Source organism: Hemicordylus capensis, chromosome 6, assembly GCF_027244095.1.
Source record: "Hemicordylus capensis ecotype Gifberg chromosome 6, rHemCap1.1.pri, whole genome shotgun sequence".
Lineage (NCBI taxonomy): Eukaryota > Metazoa > Chordata > Lepidosauria > Squamata > Cordylidae > Hemicordylus > Hemicordylus capensis.
In genome coordinates this window covers 784,375-806,886 of record NC_069662.1, presented here as the reverse complement: position 1 = coordinate 806,886, position 22,512 = coordinate 784,375, and the positions used below count along the sequence as shown (strand labels likewise).

The 22,512-nt window shown below is 59.1% G+C and overlaps 2 protein-coding genes across 3 annotated transcripts in view; both read left to right on the top strand.

Annotated features, from left to right (window-relative positions):
* The window catches only part of LRCH4 (leucine rich repeats and calponin homology domain containing 4), a 35,346-nt gene extending 27,040 nt beyond the window's left edge, over window positions 1–8,306 (top strand). The window contains exons 11-18 of one of the 2 annotated variants that reach the window (XM_053259482.1): window positions 302–457; window positions 1,921–1,984; window positions 2,280–2,328; window positions 2,988–3,119; window positions 3,800–3,891; window positions 4,587–4,724; window positions 4,950–5,027; window positions 7,574–8,306. In XM_053259482.1, coding sequence (XP_053115457.1) covers window positions 302–457; window positions 1,921–1,984; window positions 2,280–2,328; window positions 2,988–3,119; window positions 3,800–3,891; window positions 4,587–4,724; window positions 4,950–5,027; window positions 7,574–7,702 — 838 coding nt within the window. In that variant the 3' untranslated portion in view covers window positions 7,703–8,306. Of the gene's footprint in view, window positions 1–301; window positions 458–1,920; window positions 1,985–2,279; window positions 2,329–2,987; window positions 3,120–3,799; window positions 3,892–4,586; window positions 4,725–4,949; window positions 5,028–5,246; window positions 7,125–7,573 lie in introns of those variants that run through there. The other variant, XM_053259481.1, reaches the window with a different exon arrangement.
* A 3,723-nt stretch (window positions 8,307–12,029) lies between these two features.
* On the top strand, window positions 12,030–22,249 carry SPAG7 (sperm associated antigen 7). Its single transcript, XM_053259541.1, has 7 exons — window positions 12,030–12,187; window positions 13,482–13,549; window positions 13,664–13,752; window positions 18,202–18,286; window positions 18,391–18,480; window positions 19,263–19,419; window positions 21,199–22,249. Exons 1-7 carry the CDS (start codon window positions 12,100–12,102, stop codon window positions 21,318–21,320), a joined length of 699 nt encoding a protein of 232 aa, XP_053115516.1. The 5' UTR covers window positions 12,030–12,099; the 3' UTR covers window positions 21,321–22,249.
* The last annotated feature ends 263 nt before the right edge of the window (window positions 22,250–22,512 follow it).

Genomic DNA, 22,512 nt, shown 5'->3' with positions numbered 1-22,512 from the left:
CCTTTCCCCCATGCCAGTTGGGCACTCCCTGAAACTTGGTTTGAAAGCAGAGATCCTTGCTTCTCCTCCTCCTCCGCCCACGTGCCCCTCTTCCACCCCCTCCACCCCTGTTGGGGGCAGCACTGGTGAGGTGTCCTGCTGGCCGGGCTGGCAGGTGGGCTTCTGGGCCTCTTGGCTCTGCAGCCGCCTCCCTCTGGAGCCTCTGCAGCCCCAGGGCTGGGGGGGCCGGCCGGCTGGGCCGGGTCCAGAAGGGCCCATCCATCCTGTGCACCGACCCCTCTCCTCCCTCGGTCCCTCCCAGGGCCAGCAGTGGGGCTGGCCTGTCCGGGGAGGAGCGCCCCCGCCGCCCCCCGGAGGTCTTCCAGCTGTGGCAGGAGAGGGAGCGCCAGCAGCAGCAGCAGCAGCAGCAGCAGCAGCGGCCCCTGTGGAGCCAGGCGGCGGCGGAGAGGCGCGACAGGTACCCAGGGCGGGGGGGCGGCGGCCTGCTCCAAGCGGCTCCCGGAGGACATCCCACACTCGCTGGTCCCAGCCGTTGGTGCCCCAGAGGGGTTTTTGTTCCCCTTTCCCGAAAGGGCTGCTGGCTGGGCTGGGCTGGGCTGAGTGGAGCCAGTTGCTCTGCCCAGCAGGAGCGAGCAGCCACTGCTTCATTCAAGGGTCCCTCCTTGCCCCCTTAGCAGCAGGCCCGGCCGGAGGGGGTCACACTTTGGCCCTGACCTTCCAAGTGTCTCTGGCCCCAGCTGCGCTGGACTTTGAACCTGTGTGTGTGTGTGTGTGTGTTGTGGACAGCTATTCCCCCTCTGCCTTGCCAGTCGCCAGGATGGTGGCCCATGGCCTCGCTGCTGTCGATCTTCCTGCAGCTGCTCCTCCTGACGAGGGGTGGGGCATCGGATGAGGCTCGGCAGCCTCTTGCTTCCCCCCAGCAGCAACATGGGCTGCTCCTCATTTCCCTGCCCTGCTTGAGAGCTGCGCTGTTCGCAGGCTGGCCATTCATCAGGTAGAGCCATGTGGTTAACCTGATGAATGGCCAGTCTGCAGGCAGTGCAGCTCTCTAGGGCAGGGTGGGATGAGAGACAGACGTAACTGCAATTGTGCCTCCCTTGGGCACCGCCCCCCCCATTAGGATAATGAGGCCACGGCAATGTCTGAGCTATTAAGGCCAAAGTGCTTCCAGAGATCAACCCCAGCTGCCCTCTCCCTCCTAGGGTGTATCATTGCAAGGAAATGTCCCCTGTTATTCCTGCTCCCACAACCAGCAAAACTGATGGGCAGGAAATTTGGGGCAGGTGGAAGGAAGAACTTCTTTACACAGTGCACCATTCGTCTGTGGAATTCACTGCCACAAGACCAGATGGCTTTAAAAGGGCTTTAGACCAATTCACCCAGGACAAGTCTATCGGTCACACCCAGGGTCCGCCTGTGACGCCCAGTGGCCAAGGAGGGGCTTGCCTTCGTGGCCTGCTTGCAGGCTTCCCGGAGGCATCTGGTTGGGCCCCTGTGGGAGACGGGCTGCGGGACGAGACAGGCTTCCTGGGGCCTGATCCAGCCAGGCTCTTCTCCCGTCCCCCTTCGAGGCTGAGCTCTATGCAGGAAGAACTGCTCCCTCCAGCCAGACAGGCTTGCTTAACACCTTGCCCGAAGCACTCCTGCCCCCCCCGTTTGCACAGGGCTCTGCCGCTCTCTCCCCCCCCACCTTTCTCCAGAGCCCCCTGTCGGGGGTGGGGGTGGGGTGGGGGCTCTCTCTCATGGAAGGTCTGCTGTCTGGCGGGGGGGGGGAGTGCCTGTGGAGGGAGAGGGTGTTGGGAGCGTGCGGGGGGGGGGTACCCACAGTGCCCCGTTACAAGCTGGGTGGGTCCTTGGGCAGTCTCCATCGATGTGCCTGATGGGCATATGGCGGGGGGGGGCCTCTCTTCCTCTCAACAGTGGCCTGGCAGAGAGCAGCAGTGGCAGCGGCAGCAGCTTCTCGCAGCTGAAGTACCGGAGCCAGGTATGGCCAGAGCACCGTTTCACAACCGTCATGCAGATGGCTTCCATGCGGGGCATGGGCCGTGCAGGGGTCCTCAAACGTGGGTCCCCAGAGGTTGCTGGACGACAGCGCCCATCATCCCCGTGTGGTGTTTGGACTACAACTCCCATCACCCCACGTTCGAGGACCCCCGGGGTCCTGTTTTGAAGTGGCCCCTGGTCCTGTGGAGCTGCCAGGGAGAGGCAGGCCTGGCGCGGAAGGGAGCCCTTCGGGCCCAGAGTCACGGTGTCGCCCCACCTCCCCCCCTCTCTTGCAGGGATCTGAGCCACTGGCAGGTTCCCCCAGACAAGCCGCCCGCCACACAGGTCAGTCCGGCTGGGGGCCTCACCTCTCGCCGTGGGGGGCAGGGGGGAGGAGTGTCTCCTGGGAGGAGGGAGTTGGAGCATTCAGCATTGGGGTTCAGTCCAGTTACTGATCTGGAAAAGCGAGTTTGAGTTGGCTTTGGAGACGCTTTGTGCAGGACCGGCTCAAGCCCGTCACCTGCTCAACTGGGCAAGCCAAACGCTGCCCACTGTCGCCCCCTCCTGCCGCAAGAGGACAGCCAGTCTTCCGTGCTCCAAAGCCAGGCGGGGAAATCACGTTTCTCCCAATGCAGCTGGAGCACAGGAGCCTCCACCACCACTGCCCCCCCCCCCCCGCTCCCCAGATGTCTCTTTGAAGCAGTTTCCCCTCCTTGGGTGTAGCGGTTCGGTTCACGCTCAAGGCAACCCAAAGGTTTTAGGCAGTGTTGCCTGTAACAGGGATTCCCAGATGTTGTTGACACCAGCTCCCATCATCCACGGCTGCATTGGGCTGGGGATGATGGGAGCTGCAGTCAACAGCATCTGGGAATCCCGGCTAGCAGAGGACACGGATTGCAGGTGCACATTCCGTTCCGGTCTGCGGAGGGGAAAGGGGGAGGGCGCTGGGGCTTGAGGCTGCCTCTCCAGGGGCTGCCCGGCTGAGCCCCCTTCCTGCCTGGCAGATCCTGCTCAGCTCCAGAGCTCCCTGGCTGCCAGCCCTTCGCCCCGCGAGCCGAGCTCGGCGCAGAAACCCAGCAGCTTCCTCTTCCGCTCCTCCTCCTCCTCCTCACGGAGCAGCATCCAGCGGAGCGCCAGTAAGTAGCCGAGGGGGCTCTCTGGAGGGAACTCCACCCCACGCTGGCAGGAGGGGCTTCTGGCCCCTCCAGAGAAAGAGACTCTGGCCCCAGAGGTCCCTCTCCGCCCACGGCCATCTCTTCCTGCATCTACCCAAAGGGAGGCCCGTTGCTCACCGGGCCGGGTCTGTGCTCTGGGCCTCAGTGCGTTCCGGGCTGCGCCCGCAACTGGGCTCTGGCGGCCTGGCTGAGCCTGTGGAACTGCCTTCCCCGGAGTCCGAGACCAGTCCTGGGGCCATCTGGCCAGGCTCTCTCGCTTTGCTCAGGCCTGTTGCCAGAGGGGCCGCCAGGGGCCTGCGTGGGCTGGTGGGGCTTGAACCTGGGACCTTCTGCGTGATGCAGGGCAGACCCTCGGCCTCCCCCCCCCCCGCATCACCTGATAGCAAGCGCAGTCAAGCGGGTGGCTGGCTTAGTCTCTCTCGGGGGCGAGGGAGTCGCGCCCTGCAGTGCCACGTGGCAGGACTCTCCACCCAGGTTGCAGCCTGCCGGGCCTCTTCCGGTCTGCCTTCTGTCGGTCGTGTTCCCAGCTGGAAGGGCCGGACATTCGACCTCCTGCGCCTCTCCACCCGCCAGGGGTGTCGTTGCTGCTCTCCAGCGGCGCCCCTTCTCCCCTCTCCTCTCCTTCTCCTTCTCCTCTCCAGACCCCTCCTCAGCGGAGCTCAGCAGCCCCTGGAGGCTGCCCACTGGATGGCACGCGCTGGAGGAGAGAGAGCTGTCTGTTCAGCTGCGCAAGGTGTGGAGGCCCCCGCAGTCACAGGGACACAGGAAGCTGCCCTCTGCTGAGTCAGACCCCATCGCTCCGTCTCGCTCAGTCTGGTCTGCACAGACGGGCAGCGGCTTCTCCCAGGTGGCAGGCAGGAGTCTCTCTCCGCCCTGTCTCGGCTGCCTGGGGGTGGGGGGAGAGGGGCTGCAGAGCCCTTCCCAGGGACGCCCTGGGCTCCTCTGGCGTGTTGTGCAGGGCGAAGGAACTCTGGCTTGGCTGGGGCCGCGTGAATGTTTGGGGGCTCAGAGGCCAGGGCTGGAGGGGAGGAGAAGAGAGCACTCTGGGCCGATACAGGCTGGCTTCTGTGACCCACATCGGGGGCATATTTGCTGCCGCTGCCGCCTCTCCTCCTCCTCCTCGTCCTCCTCCTGCTCCTGTTAGTCAACAGGCTGAGGGCAGAAGCCACGCTGAGCACAAAAGAGCCCCTGCCTTTGTAGCCCAGCCAGAAGCCTTCCTTGGCACCCCTCCCAGCCCCCAAACCCTGGAGACTTGGCACACTTCCAAGCCTGTCTTTGTAGCCATGAGGACTAGCCACACGGCTTGGTTTAATAAAGAAAGTGGCTCTTCCCAAGAACTCTGTGCCCAGAGATGGCTAGCCGTTTCTCTGCTCCCTGGCCCCCGTGACCACCTTCTTTTCCTCCCCCCTCTTCTCTTCTCCTCTCCAGGCCATTGAGTTGCAGCTGAACATCACGCTTGCTGAGGACCTGGCCGAGGCGCTGGCAAATGGGGTGGTCCTCTGCCAACTGGTGAACCATCTGCGCCCACGATCCGTGCCCTTCATTCACGTGCCCTCACCGGCGGTGGTGAGCCTGCCCCTGCGGTCCCTGGGTGCGGGTGACGAGCGGGGAGGAGCCCTGGGCCCTCCAGGGCCGCTGGAGTTGAGTGCCTCCTGCCTGGGCTGGCCCCCTCCCAAGTGGCCGCTGGCTCAGGCCAGGCCCTAGGGACCCCCCCTGCGGGGCTCCCCATGCCTTGGCCACGCTCCGCCCCACACCCAGGCGCACACAGACTTCTTCACTGCTCTCTCACAGCCAAAGCTGAACGCCATGAAGAGCCGGAAGAATGTGGAGAGCTTCTTGACTGCCTGCCGCCAGCTGGGGGTCCCAGAGGTGAGGCGGGGCTTCTTGGCGGCCCCGGGGGGGGGCAGGGGAGGGTTGGTACCCGCTGTGTGTGTGTGTGTGTGTCGGGGGGCGGCCTTTCCCTGGCCCAGCAGGCCTCTCTCCCCCCCAGACCTGGGAGGCGTCCCTCTGGTGCCCATGGCCCACCCTCTGCTCTCCGTGATGTGGCTGTACCGGTTGTGTCTCCTGTCTTCTCTCCCGCCCCCACAGGTGTCTCTCTGCTCTGCCTCCGACATCCTCCTCCGAGGCAACGTCTGTGGCTTGCTGCGCCTCCTCGAAGCCCTGCTGCCTCCTGTAGTGGTGGGGCCGCCAGCAGGGAGAGGGGGTCCTCTGGCTCCCAGCGCCCTCTCTGAGCACCTGGCAGGCTTTGGCCTCTTCTATGTCTCCGTCATGCTGCTGCTGTACCTCGCTTATCGCAAGCTCTGTGGCTACTGAGGGAGGAGGGGGGAAGTGGGGCAGCTCCCCCCCCCCGAGGGCTGGGGCCTGGCCTGCCCCGTGGAGGTGGTGGACACGTGCCCAACTCTGCTGGAGCGGGGCCCTCCTTGGGCTGCTCAGCCGGGCTTTTGCACAAATCCCTCCCCAGGGACGAAGTTTCTCCTGGAAGTGGGGGAAAGGGTGGGGTCAGCGAGGAGCAGAGGGGAAGCAGGCCAGGCTGGTGCGCCCCCCACCCCTGCCCTCTGTGCTCTTGTCACTCTCTCTGCCTCTGCTGCCACCCGCACGCACACCAGGCGCCCCTCTTGAAGACCTCCCTCCCCAGCAGGCTCTCCTCCTCCTCCTCCAGAATCCCGACTTGCTTGCACCTGTGCCTTGTCGCTAGCAAAGGTGTCTGATCTCCAGAAATGCTTTGACCGGAAGGGAGGGAGCCCCTGAGGGCTCCTCCCTCCCTTGGTTGTGTGCACTGAAGCGGTGTTGCACGCCTCCTGGCCCGCCTGCGGTATGCGCCCACCAGACCAGCTGGCTGGCGTCAGGCACACTACAGCCTGCCCCCATTTTGACTTCACGTGGCTTGCTGCAAGCCCCACCTGCTGCCATGTGCTTCTGTCCCAAATCTGCCCCTCTTCTTGCCAAGAAGCTGCCTCCCCTCCCATGCCACGGAAAGCACTTTGCTTTTCCCCAAGTCATGGCCCACTTTCTCCAGCCGCTTGGGGACCCTGCTGTGCATCAGGCAGGGGGTGGGGTGGCTCGTGCAGTTGGACACTTTATGGAGTTCCTGGTCTGTCCACCCCTGGAGGGTTCCAAGTGTTTGGCGCCAAGATGGCTGCCGGTCTAAGCGCAGCCCTTCCAGCCTTCCTAAATATCGGTGGTGGTGGTTTTCCCTCCAACTGTGTCTCTTTAAGCCAAGTTGGAAACCATTCCCAGGGTTGACTCTTCTGAACTCTTTCCTCTTCCTCTAGGCAGCCCCTCCCTCGGTGCCTGGCTGAATTAACTTGCACTCCCATCTTAATGTCAATGTGCAGTTCAGACAACTGAGATAAATACTCTCCCCCCCCCGCCCTGCCCCCTCTCCTGCCACTGAAGTCCCTTGTGTGGGTTTAATTCCACCTGAAAATCTTCCTAGCTATGCTTTTGGGGTCCAAGTTCTCTGGTATCTGCCCTATACTCCCAGGACACAGACGCCTTCAGCAGCAGCAGCAGCAGCTGAGTGGAAATGCCTTAATGGACCTGCTGGGAAAGGGACCCCCCACCCCCACCCCGGCCAGACAGGGATCAGGAACTTGCCTACTTCAGGTCCCTCAGCCCAAGTTCCAGCTCCTTGTGGTCTGTCCCCATTTGCTGCCTTAAACACGTTAAATTATATATTTTATATATATATATATTATATACATATATATATATATTTGAAGAGAAGAAAACTATGGGATATTGTAAAGATTTGTCTTTTTAAGCATGTACAAAACTGTAAATATTTTTGTGCTCTATTTATCATTCTTCTTCCTCAGGATGATTCTTTTTAAAGGGCTCTCCTCTTTCCTTTAGAACATTTGCTGTAAATTTACCTTTTGGTGTGTGTGCCTCTTTGGCTTTTGTTATGTTCTTCTAAAGTGTGTGCTGTACATTGTGAAAATGCTAAGAAATGGTCCCCCCCCCCATCCCAAGCTTGGTTGCTTCTCTTTTGCTTAGTGTGTGGGTCATTGTCTCTTTCCTCTCTTAGCCGCTCAGTGGGTCAGATCAGCTTCTGTCATTACTGTGTTCATGAAAGAACATGTGGGAGCATTCCTTCAAAGGCATACAGCTCCCTCCCTCCTCCTCTTTTGAAACCTCCCCACCACCCTGGCTGCTCTAGGAAAGAGAGAGACACAGGCCCGCCCGGCAGGCTGCCCAGCCCAAGGAGCCATCTTGTAGGTTGGTCCCACTGAATTCCACAGGATCTCCTTGCTGGGCTGCTGCAGAGAGGGGCAAAAGGAAGCCCAAGAGGCCATGGTCTTTGTCTGAGAAGGCGGAGGGCTTTGGCAGGCCGGCCAGGCCCTCCCCGGGGAAGGAGGCCGTGCAGGTGCTCTAATCTCTACTCCCCCCCCCCCACACCCCCTCTTCCCCAGGAGCTGCTCTGCTCCCCTAGCCACGTGTTGGAAGAGGAGGGCCTGCCCCATGTGGCTGCAACAGTCCATGCTTTGCTGGGAACAGACGTCGCCTCCACGCCGAGACCCTGGAAGACCGGCGTGGCCTAGAACCGCTGGATGCCTGCGCTCGGAGGACACACACTCGGACACAGAGAGCCCCTCCTCGGGGGCCCTTCCTCTAGGATTGCGGTGGGAGCAGTGAGCAGGCGTGTGCCCTGAGGCGTGCTTCCCCGCGGGGATGCACTGGAGGCCCAGCTGAAACTTGTCTTCCTGAAGAGGTGCTGGGGAGAGGAGGGTCCTCCAGCCTCCCCTGGCCTGGCCTGTATGAAGTGCAGCCCCTCGCCCCCCCCCCCTCCTCACTTGGACTGTGATCTTCTGCAGGCTTAGGAGAGGGAGCCGGGAGGGCCGGGTGTTCTGACTCCAGAGTCGGGGTGCTTAGGGGCCTTCTCCCCGCTCCCTCGCCTCAGGAAGGCGTCTGCACAGGCAGTGCTTGGGCGCAGGAAAGTGGCCCCCAGGACTGCCCACTGCTGGGTTTGGGGCAGTTTCTGCATAGGATCTTCTCACGCCGGAAACCTGGGGGCGGGGGGCCTTGATGGTGTCGCTTGCCTCCTGTTGCAAGAGAAGGCTAGCTGGTCACTAAGGAGCCATCCAAGAGGGCTGCAGGGCTTGGTTTCCTGTTGAGTTTGCAATAAAGTCTGCCCACCAAAGCCTACCTGTGCCTGGCAGCCTGGAGACCAAGGGCCAGCTGTGAGCTGGGAAGGCATAGATGCTGGGAGGGGGTTCACCCCACGCCCTCTTGCAATCAGGTGGGGCTCCCTCACCTGCAGAATTCCCCATTGGCTCCAAAACAATTTTGCAGAACTGCTAAGGAGGCCAGGGTGGGTGGAGGGTACAAAAGGTGCCGTCCTCAATCATTCCAGTGAGAGAGGATGGGGAGGCCGCAGAAGAAGCCACGGTAGCTGCACACACAACCCGGCTGCTAAGTGGAGAAGAGAAAACACGTGTGAGGAATGGAAGGAAGGCTGCACCGCAAGCCACACGGAGAGGAGCAGCTCAAACGGCAGCCATTGACTCCGAATGGGCAGAGGCTGCTGAGGGGGAGGAGGATGGTGGCGAAGAGCAGCCAGGAGGTCTTTTCCAGGTACCCTGTGCGGGGAGAGGAAGGAAACGACCAGCCTGCTGCTGAGGAAGGAGGGCGAAATGCAGACAGAGGACAGAAGTGCCGGCCGAGGTTGCCTCCATCTTCTCCCTCCAAAGGGGGAAGCGTGTGCAACTTCACTCAAGGGGCGTGAAGGGCGAGGGAGCGCGTGGAGTGCTAATCCGGGCTGCAGGTATTTCCTGACCCATGGCTTGAGCCCAGGCCCAGAGGCATTCCAACCTCCCAGCTTGCTGGTGTACTCTTGGGACCGCACACCTTTGGGAAATCCTGGAGAACAGGGAGGAGAGCTGGCCTTGTGGCAGCAAGCATGAATGGTTCCCTTTGCTAAGCAGGGTTCCACCCTAGTTGGGGAAACACGAGAGCAGATGGTCCGTTTGTCAGCAGCTTGGTTCGTAGAAGCTAGCATCAATTTGTCAACCACAATCCATCCTGCCAGATTAATCTTACCTCTCTTTGGGTGGTGGGGAATTGACTAGCTTAGTGGGTTGAGGGAATACTGTGGACATAATTGATCTTGAACTCGGCAAAGTTTCCCGTGATATTTTGGAAAGCAAACTGGCCAAATGGGGGCTAGAAAACTACTTGGAGACTCCTCCACAGAGCTTTCAAGTGGAGAGGGGCACTGCAGGGTTGTGGCCGGGGCCTGATGCTTATCAACCTTTTTATTTATGGTAGATGAAGGGGTGGAAGGAATTCTTGCCAAATGTGCAGATGATCCAAAAGTGGGAGGGATTGCCAAGGGAGACCATTTGAAATAAGCTTGAAAGGACAGAAAACAGCTGAAACTAACAAAATGTAATTCCAAAGACAGGGTCGCAAAGTTCTTCACTGAAGGAAAAAAAAAAAAGGCACAGGATGAGGAATATCTGGCTTGGCAGTAGCACACGTGGAAAGGGTCCCTGGATTGCAGTCAGTCACAGGCGGAACATGAGTCCGTTCTGCGATGCAGCAGCAAAAAAGGCAGATGTGATGTAAGGCACCATTAAGAGAGGCACTCTTACCCCTGGACTTCAGGGCCAAAGGGGGCCCTCAAATCCTCTCTAGTTTGTCCTGGGGTGTGTGATTTGTGCTCTCAAGAACCTACATGTTAAAAAAAGATGCTTAGCTTGCAGCAGGGTGGTGCACCCTCCCAAGGCCTTTAGGTCCAGGCTCCAAAATGACCCAGGTGCCCCTCTGAGCATTAACCATCTCCCAAGTCACAAGAAGTAAACCTTCCGTTTTCATTCTGTGCTAGTGAAGCCTCCCCTGAGTCCTGTGCCCAGTTCTGGGTGCTACACCAACCTGAGGCTCTCCAGCTGCTGTTGGGCTCTGGTTCCCAAGTTGTGGCTGAAGATGATGGAAGTTGTAGTCCTAGAGCACCTGGAGACCCTCTAGTTGTCACCCTTGATGTAGACCAACTGGAACTGGTTCAGAGCAATGACCAGGTGGTGGGGGCCCTGGATAGGTTTGGCCTGGAAAAGAAAAGCGGGGTGGGGGCCGGCATGGTAGCACTCTCCCAAACTTTGAACCCCAGAAGGGCTGGCAGACAGAAGAGGGCCAAGGTTTATTCTCTACTGCCACAGAGGGCTGCAGGGCTAGATCGGATGGGCTTTAGCGACAAGACGGCAGATTTCAGGTGACCATTAGGAGAAATGTCTTAATGGTAAGAAACGGGCTTAACTAAAATAGGGCAAGGGGAGACAGTTGTCTGGGGGGGCCCCAGAGGCAAGTCACATGACTGACTCCCCCAGCTGCACACCTATCCATGCTTCCTTTATTTGTATTCACCCTCCAAAATTGATGTGAGTGTTGTTGTTGTTGTCGTTATTTATTCAGTTTCTATACCGCCCTTCCAAAAATGGCTCAGGGCGGTTTACACAGAGAAATAACAAACAAATAAATAAGATGGATCCCTGTCCCCAAAGGGCTCACAATCTAAAAGAAACATAAGATAGACATCAGCAATTGGAGGTACTGTGCTGGGGCTGGACAGGGCCAGTTACTATCTGTTAAGACCTGGAGCGACCAGAACAGCACGTCTTTCTCTAGTACCATGAAATGACTTGCATCGTCCACAATTTACAAAACCTTTAAGAAAACAATTTAGGATGATGTTCTATTGTGGCACATAGGAGAGAGAGATAGAAATTTTACTCTGCTTTTTGTTACCACTATTCAGCCTCAGTTAAGATTTGTTTACTTCATAAGCTGAGCTGAGCTTGGGGGTGGGTGGGGCATTTTAAAATCTTGTCTCGGCCCACTCCAACCTTGCTACGCCCCTGGTAAGAGTTCAGCAGGGGAGCCCATGGCTCAGGAGGGTGGTGGGCTTTTGCCTTGCTGCAAGGTCCAAAACTGGGGTCCCCAGACAAGCAACGTGCTCTCCCCGCACTCCATGCATAATACTATAGACCCCTCCCTCTCTCCTGCCTCCCCTTGTTGGACTACAACTTCCATCGAGCCAGCGTGGTGTAGTGGCTAGAGTGCTGGACTAGGACCGGGGAGACCCGAGTTCAAATTCCCCTTCAGCCAGGAGACTTGCTGGGTGACTCTGGGCCAGTCACTTCCCTCTCACCCTAACCTACTTCACAGGGTTGTTGTGAGGAGAAACTCAAGTATGTAGTACACCGCTCTGGGCTCCTTGGAGGAAGAGCAGGATATAAAATGTAAATAATAATAATAATAATAATCGTCCTCAGCGAAAGGGCAATAGGGGGATTCCTCCTACGAGTTGCAGTCGAAAGGGAGAGAGAGGGGTCTATAGTATTATGCATGGCGTGGGTGACGGGGAGAGAAATTATTCTTCCCTCACACACTGGAACCAGGAGTCCTCGCATGAAACTGATGGCCAGGAGATTAAGGACCCACACAAGGAAGTGCCTTTTCACTCCACACACCAGTTCATCGACGGAACTCAGTGCCACGGGATGTGGTGATGGCTTTAAGACATATCATGCATGGCCTGGAGAACAGGAGGCTGCACTGGAGAGGCCTCCTCGGGCCTGATCCACCAGCAGGGCCGGCTGCTCCTGGGTTCACATCACATCTGCAGCAAAGCTCGGGGGCGGAGCAGCAGGCGGCCTGCTGCCACTTTCCTGCCTTCCTTCCGGCGCGGAGGCGGGACTTCCCTTCTTCGAGGCGGCCGTTCCATCCCTGGGCCTTTAATGGTCGGGCAGGGACATCGCCTTTAAGAGCGCGTTTCTCCGGCTCCGCCTCCTGGGCCGCGGGCCGCTTTCAAGGGCAGGTCCTGATTCCCGCCCTCCGACGCGCCGGCCCCGCCTCCCCTTTAAGATCGCTGCCGGGGGGGCCCCCGCCCTGACGTCACGGCGCTGCGCGCGGAGGAGGGGCGGGGCTCGCGGCAGAGCGCAAGATGGCGGAGCTGGACCTGCTGGGCTCGATCCTCAGCGCCATGGAGCCGCCCCCGGGCCTGGGCGACCGCGAGGCCCGCCGCGCCAAGGGTCCGTGCGCCCCCCCCGGGGGCCCCGAGGGGAGAGGGAGGAAGGGGGGAGCCCTGGCCTCCGGGAAAAGACTCCGGTGTCCTAGCTGCCCCCCAGCCGCCCCCCCCGCAGAAGGACCCAGGCGTCCTAGCCCCCCCCCGCAGAAGGCGTCCTAGGTACCCCCCAGATCCCCCCCAGCATGACGCAGGGGGCGTCCTAGCTCCTCTCCCCAGCCCCGCTCCCCCGCAGAAGGACCCAGGCGTCCGGGCGGGCTCCCCTGCCGCCAAGGGGCCCCGGAGGTGTCCAGCTCCTGGCCCCGGGCAGCACCATCCGGGTGTCTGGCTGCGCGGCCCATCTAGCCTCCTGCTGCTCCCTCGCTCCGCCCCCACCACGTGACCCTCCCCTCCTGCCAGGGGACCCAGGTGTCCTAGTTCTCCTCTGCTCGCCCTGCACCCCAGGGGTCCAGGCTCCCTGGCTCAGAAGGGCTTGCCCCCACTCCTGCTCTGCTGCTGCCCTAGAGGACCCAGGTGTCCGGGTTGCCAGCGCCCCCTCTGACCCCCGCCCCCAAGCCACTGGGCTGGGCTTCCTCCAGGCCTCCTCCCGGGCTTTACCCACATCCAGCAGGGCAGGCTCCCTTGCAGTGGCTTTGCCTTGCGCCTGCTGTGGGCAAAGTGGCAGCCCAGCAGCAGCAACTGGGCCCCAGGAGCCAGCTGGCCACTAGGGTTGCCCACAAGCTGGGGTGTCCCATGTTTCTGGGGGGAAAGGGTTCCGTCCAGGACACCATCTCTCCCCCCCCCATCTTTTGGCTCCAGGGAAGCGGCAGGGAGAGTCCAGGAGCGGCTGTGAGGCCAAGGGTGGCATTACTCCTCCTGCTGCCTGGTGTTGCACGCATAAGGGCTGCCTCTCCTGGAAGCGTGCTGCTGCCTGGCCCCTGCCCCACCCCCATGAGGGCTCTGGTACCCCAGCAGTAGCCGCTGCCACCGCCCTCTGAGCCACGTGGCCAGCAAGGGCTCCAAGGCTGGGGCCCACCTGCTCAAGGCCGTGGAGGTGTCTGCGGCTGCAGGGCCCGGAGCTCAAAGGCCTGAAGTGGGAGAGTGCCTGCAGAAATGACCCCCCTCCCCACTTGTGTCCCAGAATGTTGGCAGCCCGAAAAGCGACAGATGCAGAGGCCAGCCCGTGGCTGCAGCGTCTTGCCAAATTGTTCTCTGCGTGACTCACAATAACACAACAGTAAAAAACATCCAATAAAAACACATAAAACAAGACAGACAAATTACCTGTATCCCTTCCCTGACTCTTCTCCCCCTCCCCACAGAACAAACTGCACGGCTGAAGAAGTTGCAGGAGCAAGAGAAACGCCAGAAAGTCGAGTTCAGGAAACGGGTGTGTTTCATCCCAAATCGGGTTGGAGGAGATGTGTGGTCACCCCTTTGTTCCTGCCCCACTTGCTCTTCTCCCATCTCCCCAATTCCCATCTCCCCAATTCCTCTGTTCTAGATGGAAAAGGAGGTGTCGGATTTCATTCAGGACAGTAGCCAAACAAAGAAGAAATTCCAGCCCATGAGCAAGATTGAGCGCAGCATCCTGTGAGTCATGGGGGCAAATTTATTTATTTATTTGTATTTATTGTCTGATTTCTAAACCACTTTTCATTCAAGTAATCCCAAAGCAGTTTACAATATAATTAAAACAATGCACAATCAAAATACAAAATGAACAGCTTGTGTGTGTGTGTGTGTGTGTGTGTGTGTGTGTGTGTGTATATATATATATATATTTGAAAAGTTTTATAAAACAGTAATGCAGAACACAAAGCAGCAGCGGTAAAAACTGTACTCGTATAAAAGCCTGGTTGAAGAGCCATGTTTTTACTTGTTTTCTAAAAACTGGTGGAGACTGAGGAGTGGATGGCCACCAGGAGAGCATTCCAGCGCCTGGGAGCTTCAGCAGAGAAGGCCCTGTCCCATATGCATGACAGCCAAGCCTCCCTCATTGTCGGCACTCAGAGCAGGGCCCCCTCCAGACTACCTTGTCAAGTGGGCAGCAACCCTTGGGAGCAGGCGGTCCCTCACGTATCCCAGGCCCAAACCGTTCAGGGCTTTAAAGGTCAAAACCAGCACTTAGAATTGGACCTGGAAACAAACTGGCAGCCAGTGCAGCTCTTTCAGCATGGGTGTGATGTGATCCCAGCGGGCAGCTCTGGATAAAACCCTAGCTGCCGCATTTTGCACTAGTGGCAGTTTCCGAATAGTCTTCAAGGGCAGCCCCACGCACTGTGTTACAGTAATCCAGCCATGATGTGACTAAGGCATGGGAAACCGTGGCCAGATCTGCCTTCTCGAGAAAGGGACGCAGCTGGCACACTAGCCGAAGCCGTGCAAACCTGGCCACCACCTCCACCTGAGCTTCCAGAAGCAGAGCGGGATCCAGAAGTACTCCCAAGCTGTGTACTTGCTCTTTCAAGGGGAGTGCGATCCCATCCAGAACTGCTCGAACCCCCTCATCCCAATGGGCTCTCCTACTGGCCAAGAGCACCTCCGTCTTGTCTGGATTCAGTACCAGTTTACTAGCCTACATCCAGCCCCTCATAGCCTCCAAGCCCTGATTCAGGATATCTACTGCCTCCTTAGGATCAGGTGACGAGAGAGAGCGCGGAGTGTCCTCTGCATATTGCTGACAACAAGTCCCCGGATGACCTCTCCCAGCGGTTTCATGTAGATGTTGAACAGCATAGGGGACAAAACTGAGCCCTGTGGGATCCCTCAGGCCGATGGCCATGGAGCTGAGCACTAGTCTCCCCCCACCACCCTCTGGACCCTCCCTCCAAGAAAGGACTGAAGCCACTTGAAAGCAGCGCCTCCAGTCCCCATACTTGAAAGGTGGTCCAGAAGGGTACCATGATCAGTGGTATCAACAGCGCTGAGAGGTCCAGCAGGGAGGCACTTCCCCTGTCAAGCTCCTGGCGTAGGTCATCCTAGAGCGACCAAGGCAGTTTCAGTCCCATATCCAGGATGGAAGCCAGATTGAAAGGGATCCTGATAATCCGTATCATCCAAGACCCTCTGCAGCTGAGATGCCTCCACACACTTGTATCACCTTGCCCCCAAAGGGAAGGTTAGAAACAGGTTTGTAATTGTTCAGGTTGGAGGGGTCAAGGGAGGGCTTTTAAAAATTTGTGGTCTCACCACTGCCTCCTTGAAGCACGAAGATGTCCTGCCCTCAATGGAGCATTGATGATAGCTTCTAACTGCCTGCCTGTACCATCCCTGGCAGATGTTTTCAGCCACAACGGGCAAGGGTCTACAGTGTTGCCCGCACACTGCCCAGGATCTTGTCCATATCCACAGGCTGCACCGACTTAAAAGAATCCAACATGATCAGACCAGATGGTACCTGAGGCACATCTGCTGGAACGATCAAAATTCTGGTGTCCAAATTGGCATGGATGCAAAGTGGGGTGCAAGCTGGTCACAGCAGGCAGTAGATGGTTCCTTCTCCATTCTACAGGGGGATGTGCGAAGCAATAACTTTGCTACACGAGACACTCTGCTGGCCTACACTGCAGTGGAGGTGGAGAAGAAATGTTTCCTCGCCACCCCCACCGCCATGGAGTAGTCCCGAAAATGGGCTCTAGCCCATGTTTGGTCGGATTCGTCATGCTTCTCCCTCCAACATCGTTCCAGCCATTGGAGTTGTTTCATTGCCCTACGCGCCTCAGAAAACGAAGGAGCAGAATGGGCTCCACCAAGCCAGAGAGGGCGTTTAGGAGGGACCATGTCCATAGCCCGGGCTGTCTCCGTGTTCCAGAGATTCACCAGGGCCTCGGCAGAGTCACCAGCGCTGGACACAGGAAGCTCCTCGAGGGCTGTCTGAAAACTCAACAGATCCATAAGCCTCTTGGGGGCAAACCACTCTAGTTGGTCCAGCACCCCGGCAGAGGAAGCAGTCCAACTAAAGCCCAGCAGATAATGATCTGTCCACGACAAGGGACTTCTCTCAAACGTTCCCACCTCCAGATTATTCATTCCCTGGCCAGCAAAAGCCAGATCCAAAGTTTGTCCAGACATGTGGGTGGGGCCTGATCCCAATTGAGAGAGGCCCGTGGTGTCCATGATGTCCTGAGTCGCCCCTATTAGTGGGGCCTCAGCATGGACAGTAAGTCTGGGGGAACCCAAGGCCACCCCTGAGGCCACCCCTGCCAGGTCAAGTAGGGAGACTGAAGTGCAGCGGGGTGCTCGGTACACCAACAGAATCCCCAGCCTATCTTGGAGGCCCATCCTCAAGGACAAACACTCGGCATCTGGAGATTGCCTAACCGGGCACCTGGAAAGGGAAAAGGTCTCACAACAGATGACGACCCTCAAGGCCCCACCAGCTGGAAGATTATTGGGCGGTTCCCTGCAAGTTTGACAATGTGGGCTCACTAGTACAGAGCATTCAGAGGCATTTCTTAGCAGCAGCAGCAGCAGCCGGGTGTCACAGCAAGAGCCTGTTTGGAAGGACCGAGACCAGCTGTCCAGAGTGGCTTTCCTCGGGGTTGGCTGTTTGGGTGGGTAGTGTGGTCAGGATTGCTGCCAGTGGCCGGTCGGGGGTCTGTGGGGCCATCTCCTCTGGGTTGGCTGTGGGTGTGAGGAGAGGGCAGGGTGAGGACTGGGGAGAGGGGTTCTTGCTCTGGGCCTGACTCCTCCAGGAAGCCTTGTCTACATTCTCTCGCCCTCCAACTCAGAGAGTGTTATTTGGGCTGTCGGTTGTAGTGCTTCACTAGGCCCAGGACTGGCATGAGCATTCCTGGGTGTGTGGGGGCAGGGGGTGGGGCTTTGTGTATGATCAGTGGAGTCTTGGTTTGGTGCTGAGGACACAGAGGATCTGAGCTAGTTGCGGGGAAGGATGTGTCTGGGAGAGCAAAGGATTGGAGGGGGTCTGGGGTGGGGATTTCTCAGGTAGCAGGCAGAGAGAGAGAGAGAGAGAGGTGGTGGTGGTGGTGGTGGTGGTGGTGGAAGTTGGGCAGGCCGCTACCAGTACGACGGTAGAAGTTCCTAAAGCGGTTGACATAGATATAACTAAAATGGTCCCCTGTCCCCAAAGGAGCTCACAATCTAGAAAAGAAGCCTAAGAGAGACAGCAGCAGCAGCCACTGGTGGGGGTGGGGGACACAGCCCAAACAATTGAGGCCAGCTCCATTTCCTGGCTCTTCTCCGGACCCTGCAGGCTCAGGGAGCTCTGGGAACACCCTTCTGCTGCTGCACGCCAGGCCAGTATATGGCGGACACCTCTCTCGTCCGTGATTGGGTGGGGGAGGAGCGGGCTGACCAGGTCTGTGGGACGGAGACCTGCTTGGGTGAGCTGGCTGGGGCTGCTCTCTCTCAGCTCCCTCCTCCAGGTTTCCTGATCCTACCGCAGCAGAAATAATCTTCCTGCCGGTCAGTGGCAGCCGGCACCACCCTGGAGGCAGCTGGGTGGTGGCTTCCGGGGTAGTGAGGGGGATTCTCTGGACAACTTTAACTGGAGTTCTTTCTGGTCCCTGAGCTGCTTGAGCCCATTTGCTTGTATGTAGTAAACACAACTTAAAAAGCAAAAAAAGCCGTCCTGATTTTTTGCACAAATGTCTCGAATGTGTTTCCAGTAACCAAAGACTTCTGGAGTGAAATACTTGATTAGAAGAAGAAGAAGATCAGATTACACTTCATGTCCAAATAAATCCAAAGCATTCCTTGGAGATTATTTTCATAAAAATACTGGTACATAAGGAATGTTAGCTCATTGCTCTTCCCTTGCATTGTCTTAAATTTAAAGCAGCGGAGAGGGTACTGAAAATCAACACCCCAAATTTAGGATGCCCAAAGAGGTGTGTGTTAAATATATCAGCCATGTTTGTAGCAATAGCCATCTGCGAAATAGCTCTCTCTCCCATTTGGCTGGTACTAATCCACGACAGTTCACTGTGTGAATCGGAGCGATGCCGTGGGAGGCGCCTCTGCCGCCTCGGTGTCGGCCCGGCTCTGCTCTGAGCTCCCGCTTCCCACTTCCCATTCCAGGCACGACGTGGTGGAAGTGGCCGGCCTCACCTCCTTCTCCTTTGGCGAAGACGAGGAGTCGCGCTACGTCATGATTTTTAAGAAGGCAAGCGAGAGCTTGGGGCTGGTCAGAATCTGGGTCTCTGTGCTGGGAAGCAGCCCCCTTCCAAGGCTCCCCCTCCCCGTCCTAACGGCCATGTCCTCTCCCAGGAATTCGCCCCGCTGGATGAGGAGCTGGACGCCTACCGCCGGGGAGAGGAGTGGGACCCGCAGCAGGCTGAGGAGAAGCGCCGGCTCAAGGTGCGTGCGTCCCCCCCCCCGGCTTGGGCTGCCCTCTCAGGAGGCCAGAGGGACGCTCAGGGGTCTGAGGAGCCCGCCAGGGGCTTCCAAGCAGCTCCTCACACAAGCAGGGTGGCCGGGACCGTAGCCGGGCGCTCTGCATTGATAGGAGCTGCTCCGCTGGCCCAGTGGGGAGGGCTGGCTCACCTGAGCCCAGACTGGGGCGGGGGGGGGATCGCTGCCTGGGACCCAGGCTCCATCCACCCCGCCCCACTTCCTTTGGGGCTGCCTTCTCCTAGTCGGACTGGGCAGAGTCTGGGGCTGAGCGGCCCCTGAGCCTCCTCGCCCCGGTTCAGCTGCCTCTCTCTGTGGCACTCCGAGCTCAGGGCAGTGTGTGTGGTTCTCCCCTCCCTTTTACCTTTGCACCAGCCCTGTGAGGCAGGCTAGGCGGAGCCCGTGCAAGCCTCCCTGGCCAGAGGTCACCCAGTGTGCTTTACGAAAGCTCCAAGGGTGGGTTTGAGCCCAGCTCTCCTAGGCGAGCACTCTAACCACTGCACCACTTGGCCCTCAGAAGGCGAGCCCCCCCTCCAGGACCCAAGAGCCTCCCCGACTCTCAGCCACTCTGCCGTCTTTCCTGCCTCCAGTAAGGGGGTGAACAAGAGGAGCGGGAAGCTTGCTCTTCTGGCGTTCCACCGGGATGGTCTCTGAGCCCCCTGCCCCCCAGCTCTTTGAAGCGGAGTGCGGGGGGGGGCGCTGTGCCCAGTTCCTCCAGTCCCCCATGCTTCCCCTTCTGTTCCTGACAGGAGCTGGCTCAGAAGCAGGCGGAGGAGGAGGCGCTGAAGGGGCCCACCGTGGTCAACCCCAACACGGACTACAAAGACAAGTACAGCCACCTCATCGGCAAGGTGGCTGCCAAGGACGCCGCGCACACCATGGAGGCCAACAAGGCCTACGGCTGCGGTAGGGGACTGCGGGTCCGGCGGGAGTCGGGAGGGCGGAGGGAAGGCCAGCCCCCCTGCGCAGTCTCGAGGCGTGCGGGCTTCTTCCTGCTTGCAGGTGCCACCTGTAGGTCCCGCCACCCCCTTGCGAAGAGGGGGTTGTAGGGCTGGGCAAGGTGCAGGAGGGGGAGCTCCTTCTCTGGCAGGAAAGCAAAGGCCTCTTGAGCTCTCCAGGTTAGGAGCGCAGGCTCCCGGGAGCGGGGGGAGCTGGGGGGGGTGTGGAGGGGAAGGGCAACGTCTCCGCTTCCTGGGATGGGACTGAAGCGCAGGAAGCTCTGGAGAGACCCCAGAGGGTCCTGCTTCGTGGTGGCCGCTGGCCGTGTGGAACAGCCTCGCTCTGAGGAGCAGGTGCTGTGGGCCGAGGAGGGCTCTTTCCTTCAGCCCTGAGGCTGGACTTCTCCTCTGGGCATCTGGAGGCCACTGGGGGAGGAGCCTGGTGGGTGGAGGGGCTCTCTTGGTCTGATCCAGCAGGGCGCTTAGGCTTCCTGGAGGAAGGTGCTCCCTCAAGACTCTTGGAGAGCATCGGGATATTTATTGATTCATTGCAATTCAAAGCAAAATACAAGAAATCGCAGATGTGCTTTCAAAACATTCTGCATTAAGCATAGCTGTGAAACCTTAGGGTGCTGACTTGGATGCTAAGGTTTTTCCAAAGCTGAATGCTCCCAACAAAGGTCCAATCCTGTTATTATGGATTGACTGAAGATTGTGGTGCCCAAGAATGTAGAAGTCCGAGACCTGTCAATTGGGCACCTGAGCCAAGAAACTTTGGACCAACAAAAGAAAGTACTTTTTCACGCAATGCTTAATTAACCTATGGAATTCTCTGCCACAAGATCTGGTGGCAGCCACGAGCCTGGGTGGCTTTAAGAAGGGCTTAGACAAATCATGGAGGACTGTCATTGGCTACTAGTCTGGTGGCTATAGGCCACCTCCCGCCTAAAGAGGCAAGATGCCTCTGCATCCCAGTTGCAGGGGAGCCACAGCAGCAGGAGATGAGAGGGGCCTGCACTCACTTCTTGCCTGGGGGCTTCTTGGAGGCATCTGGTGGGCCACTGTGGGAAACGGTGCTGGACTAGAGAGGCTTCCTTGGGCCAGATCCAGCAGCCAGGCTCTTCTTATGACACAGGGAGGTGGCCACCCTGCTCGAAGAGGCCGTTGTTGGGTCCCTGCTGTCCTCTCCTGAAAATGTGCCTTGGAGCCTTGGTGCAGAGTGTTGGCGTGCGTGGTGGTGCCCCAGCTCCAGACAGTTCTGGCCCACGCCGAGTCTCTAGAGCCTTTTTCAGTCCCGCTTCTGGACTTGAAGTCCTCCTTTGTAAAGCAGCTCTTGAAAACGGGTGGCGATCGCCTTCCTGCTTCTCATCAGCTTTAGTCTGCTGCTCTTTTAGCTGCCCCTGTTTCGCGGTGGGATCTTGCGGGTGCCTGACGGTGTGTTCTTGCTGCATTGTGTGGTGGGGTCGGTGTCTCACTGTCTTATGGCCGACAGCTGTCCCAAGCAGCAGCAGGGGAGGCAGGGAGGGAGGGAGGGAGGGAGGGGGCTGTACCTGTGTGGACTAAGGAACGATGGGCCGGGACCGAGCAGCTGCTCAGAGCCGCCAGCCCAGCGAGAGAGAGCTCAGCCCGTCCGGGCTGGAACAGGGCAAGGCCGGGGCGGGGGCCGGGGGCGCTTCCTCGCCTGGGGAGAGAGAGGGGCTGGCCCTTGGGCCCCTCCGCCCACTCACCCCTCTCCTCCTCCTCCCAGTTCCCGTTGCCAACAAGAGAGATACTCGCTCCATTGAGGAGGCCATGAACGAGATCCGGGCCAAGAAGCGGCTGCGCCAGAGCGAGGACGAGGGCCCCCCCCTGCCCGCCAGCCACTCGTAGAGGAGGAGGGCGCCCGGCCGCGGTGGCCGCCTCGTACTGTCTGGGCACGCGCGGGGACTTCAGGGAGCTGCTGCTGCTGCTATGTGTGAATCCTAACCGGGGGGGGGGGGCTCCCGTGTTGACCCGGGCACATGGCGCCCTCCCCCCTCCCCCGTTGGACTTCAGTATTTAACTTGTAGCCTAGGATTGCATTTTAAGAGGCAGGGGAGGGGGGGGCTGTTTTAATCTTCTATCCTTTTCACGAGAGGACTGAGCAGGGGGCGGGGCGCGTTCTCCCAGCCTGGCAAGGTAGGAGGGCCCTCTGCATGTGCGCTGATGGAGGGCCAGTTGGCGAGCCCGTCCCCTCTTCCCTCCCCACCAAGGCTGCCCCCTCCTTCAGCTTCACTTACCCCTTTCCAGTCCATGGAGGAAGCCCTGCAGGATGGCTTCCTCCTGAGAAGGCTAGCGGGGGGCGGGGGTCATGGCCTGCCCCTGATTAGTCCCACTCTTCCCCCCACCCGGGATAGGCCTTGGGCCTGCCGGACTCCCTGTCTCCCACCAGAGGGTGCAGCACCTTTGGGTGCTATTCTGCACCTCCCCCTTTCCCCAGCAGATGTCACTCCTGCCCCTCAGAAACGCCCCTCAAGACCCAAGTCCAGGGGGTGGGATTTGCCCCCTGCAAGGAAGAGCGGTGGGATCTTGCTGGCATGTGGGGATGGGGCCCCCATGGGGTGGGGGTGGGAGTAGATCCCTGCTGAACTTCTCCAACCATCTTCCTAGATTTTTATCACGTTTTATTAAGGTTGTAAATAGAACTGCTGGCTTCCTTGTGGGGGGAAGCCGGGTCTGCTGTGCTCCCCTTTCCGGGGGGGGCGGGTTGAGGTTCTGTGACGCTTGTCTGTAAATGCTGGGGGGGACGTGTGCGCCATTAAAAGTGGTTTTGAAACGCTGCTGGTGTCCGTCTCGTGTGGGAGGAAGAGGTTGCCGTCAGTGCGAACACAGCTGAGATGAGGAAAAGGGGGCTACACGACACCCCCAGCGGACTTCCCTGGGGGGGGATGCCTTTCTCTCCCAGCCCTAGAGCGCAACCCAAAGGAAAGGACTCTGGCAGCCCCTCCGAAGGAGGGAGACGGGCCTTTGGGGTCCCATCTGGGGCCAGCCTGCAGGGGGAGGGGTCTGCCTGCCTCGAGCTTCAGCCAGGGGCCTTGCCAGT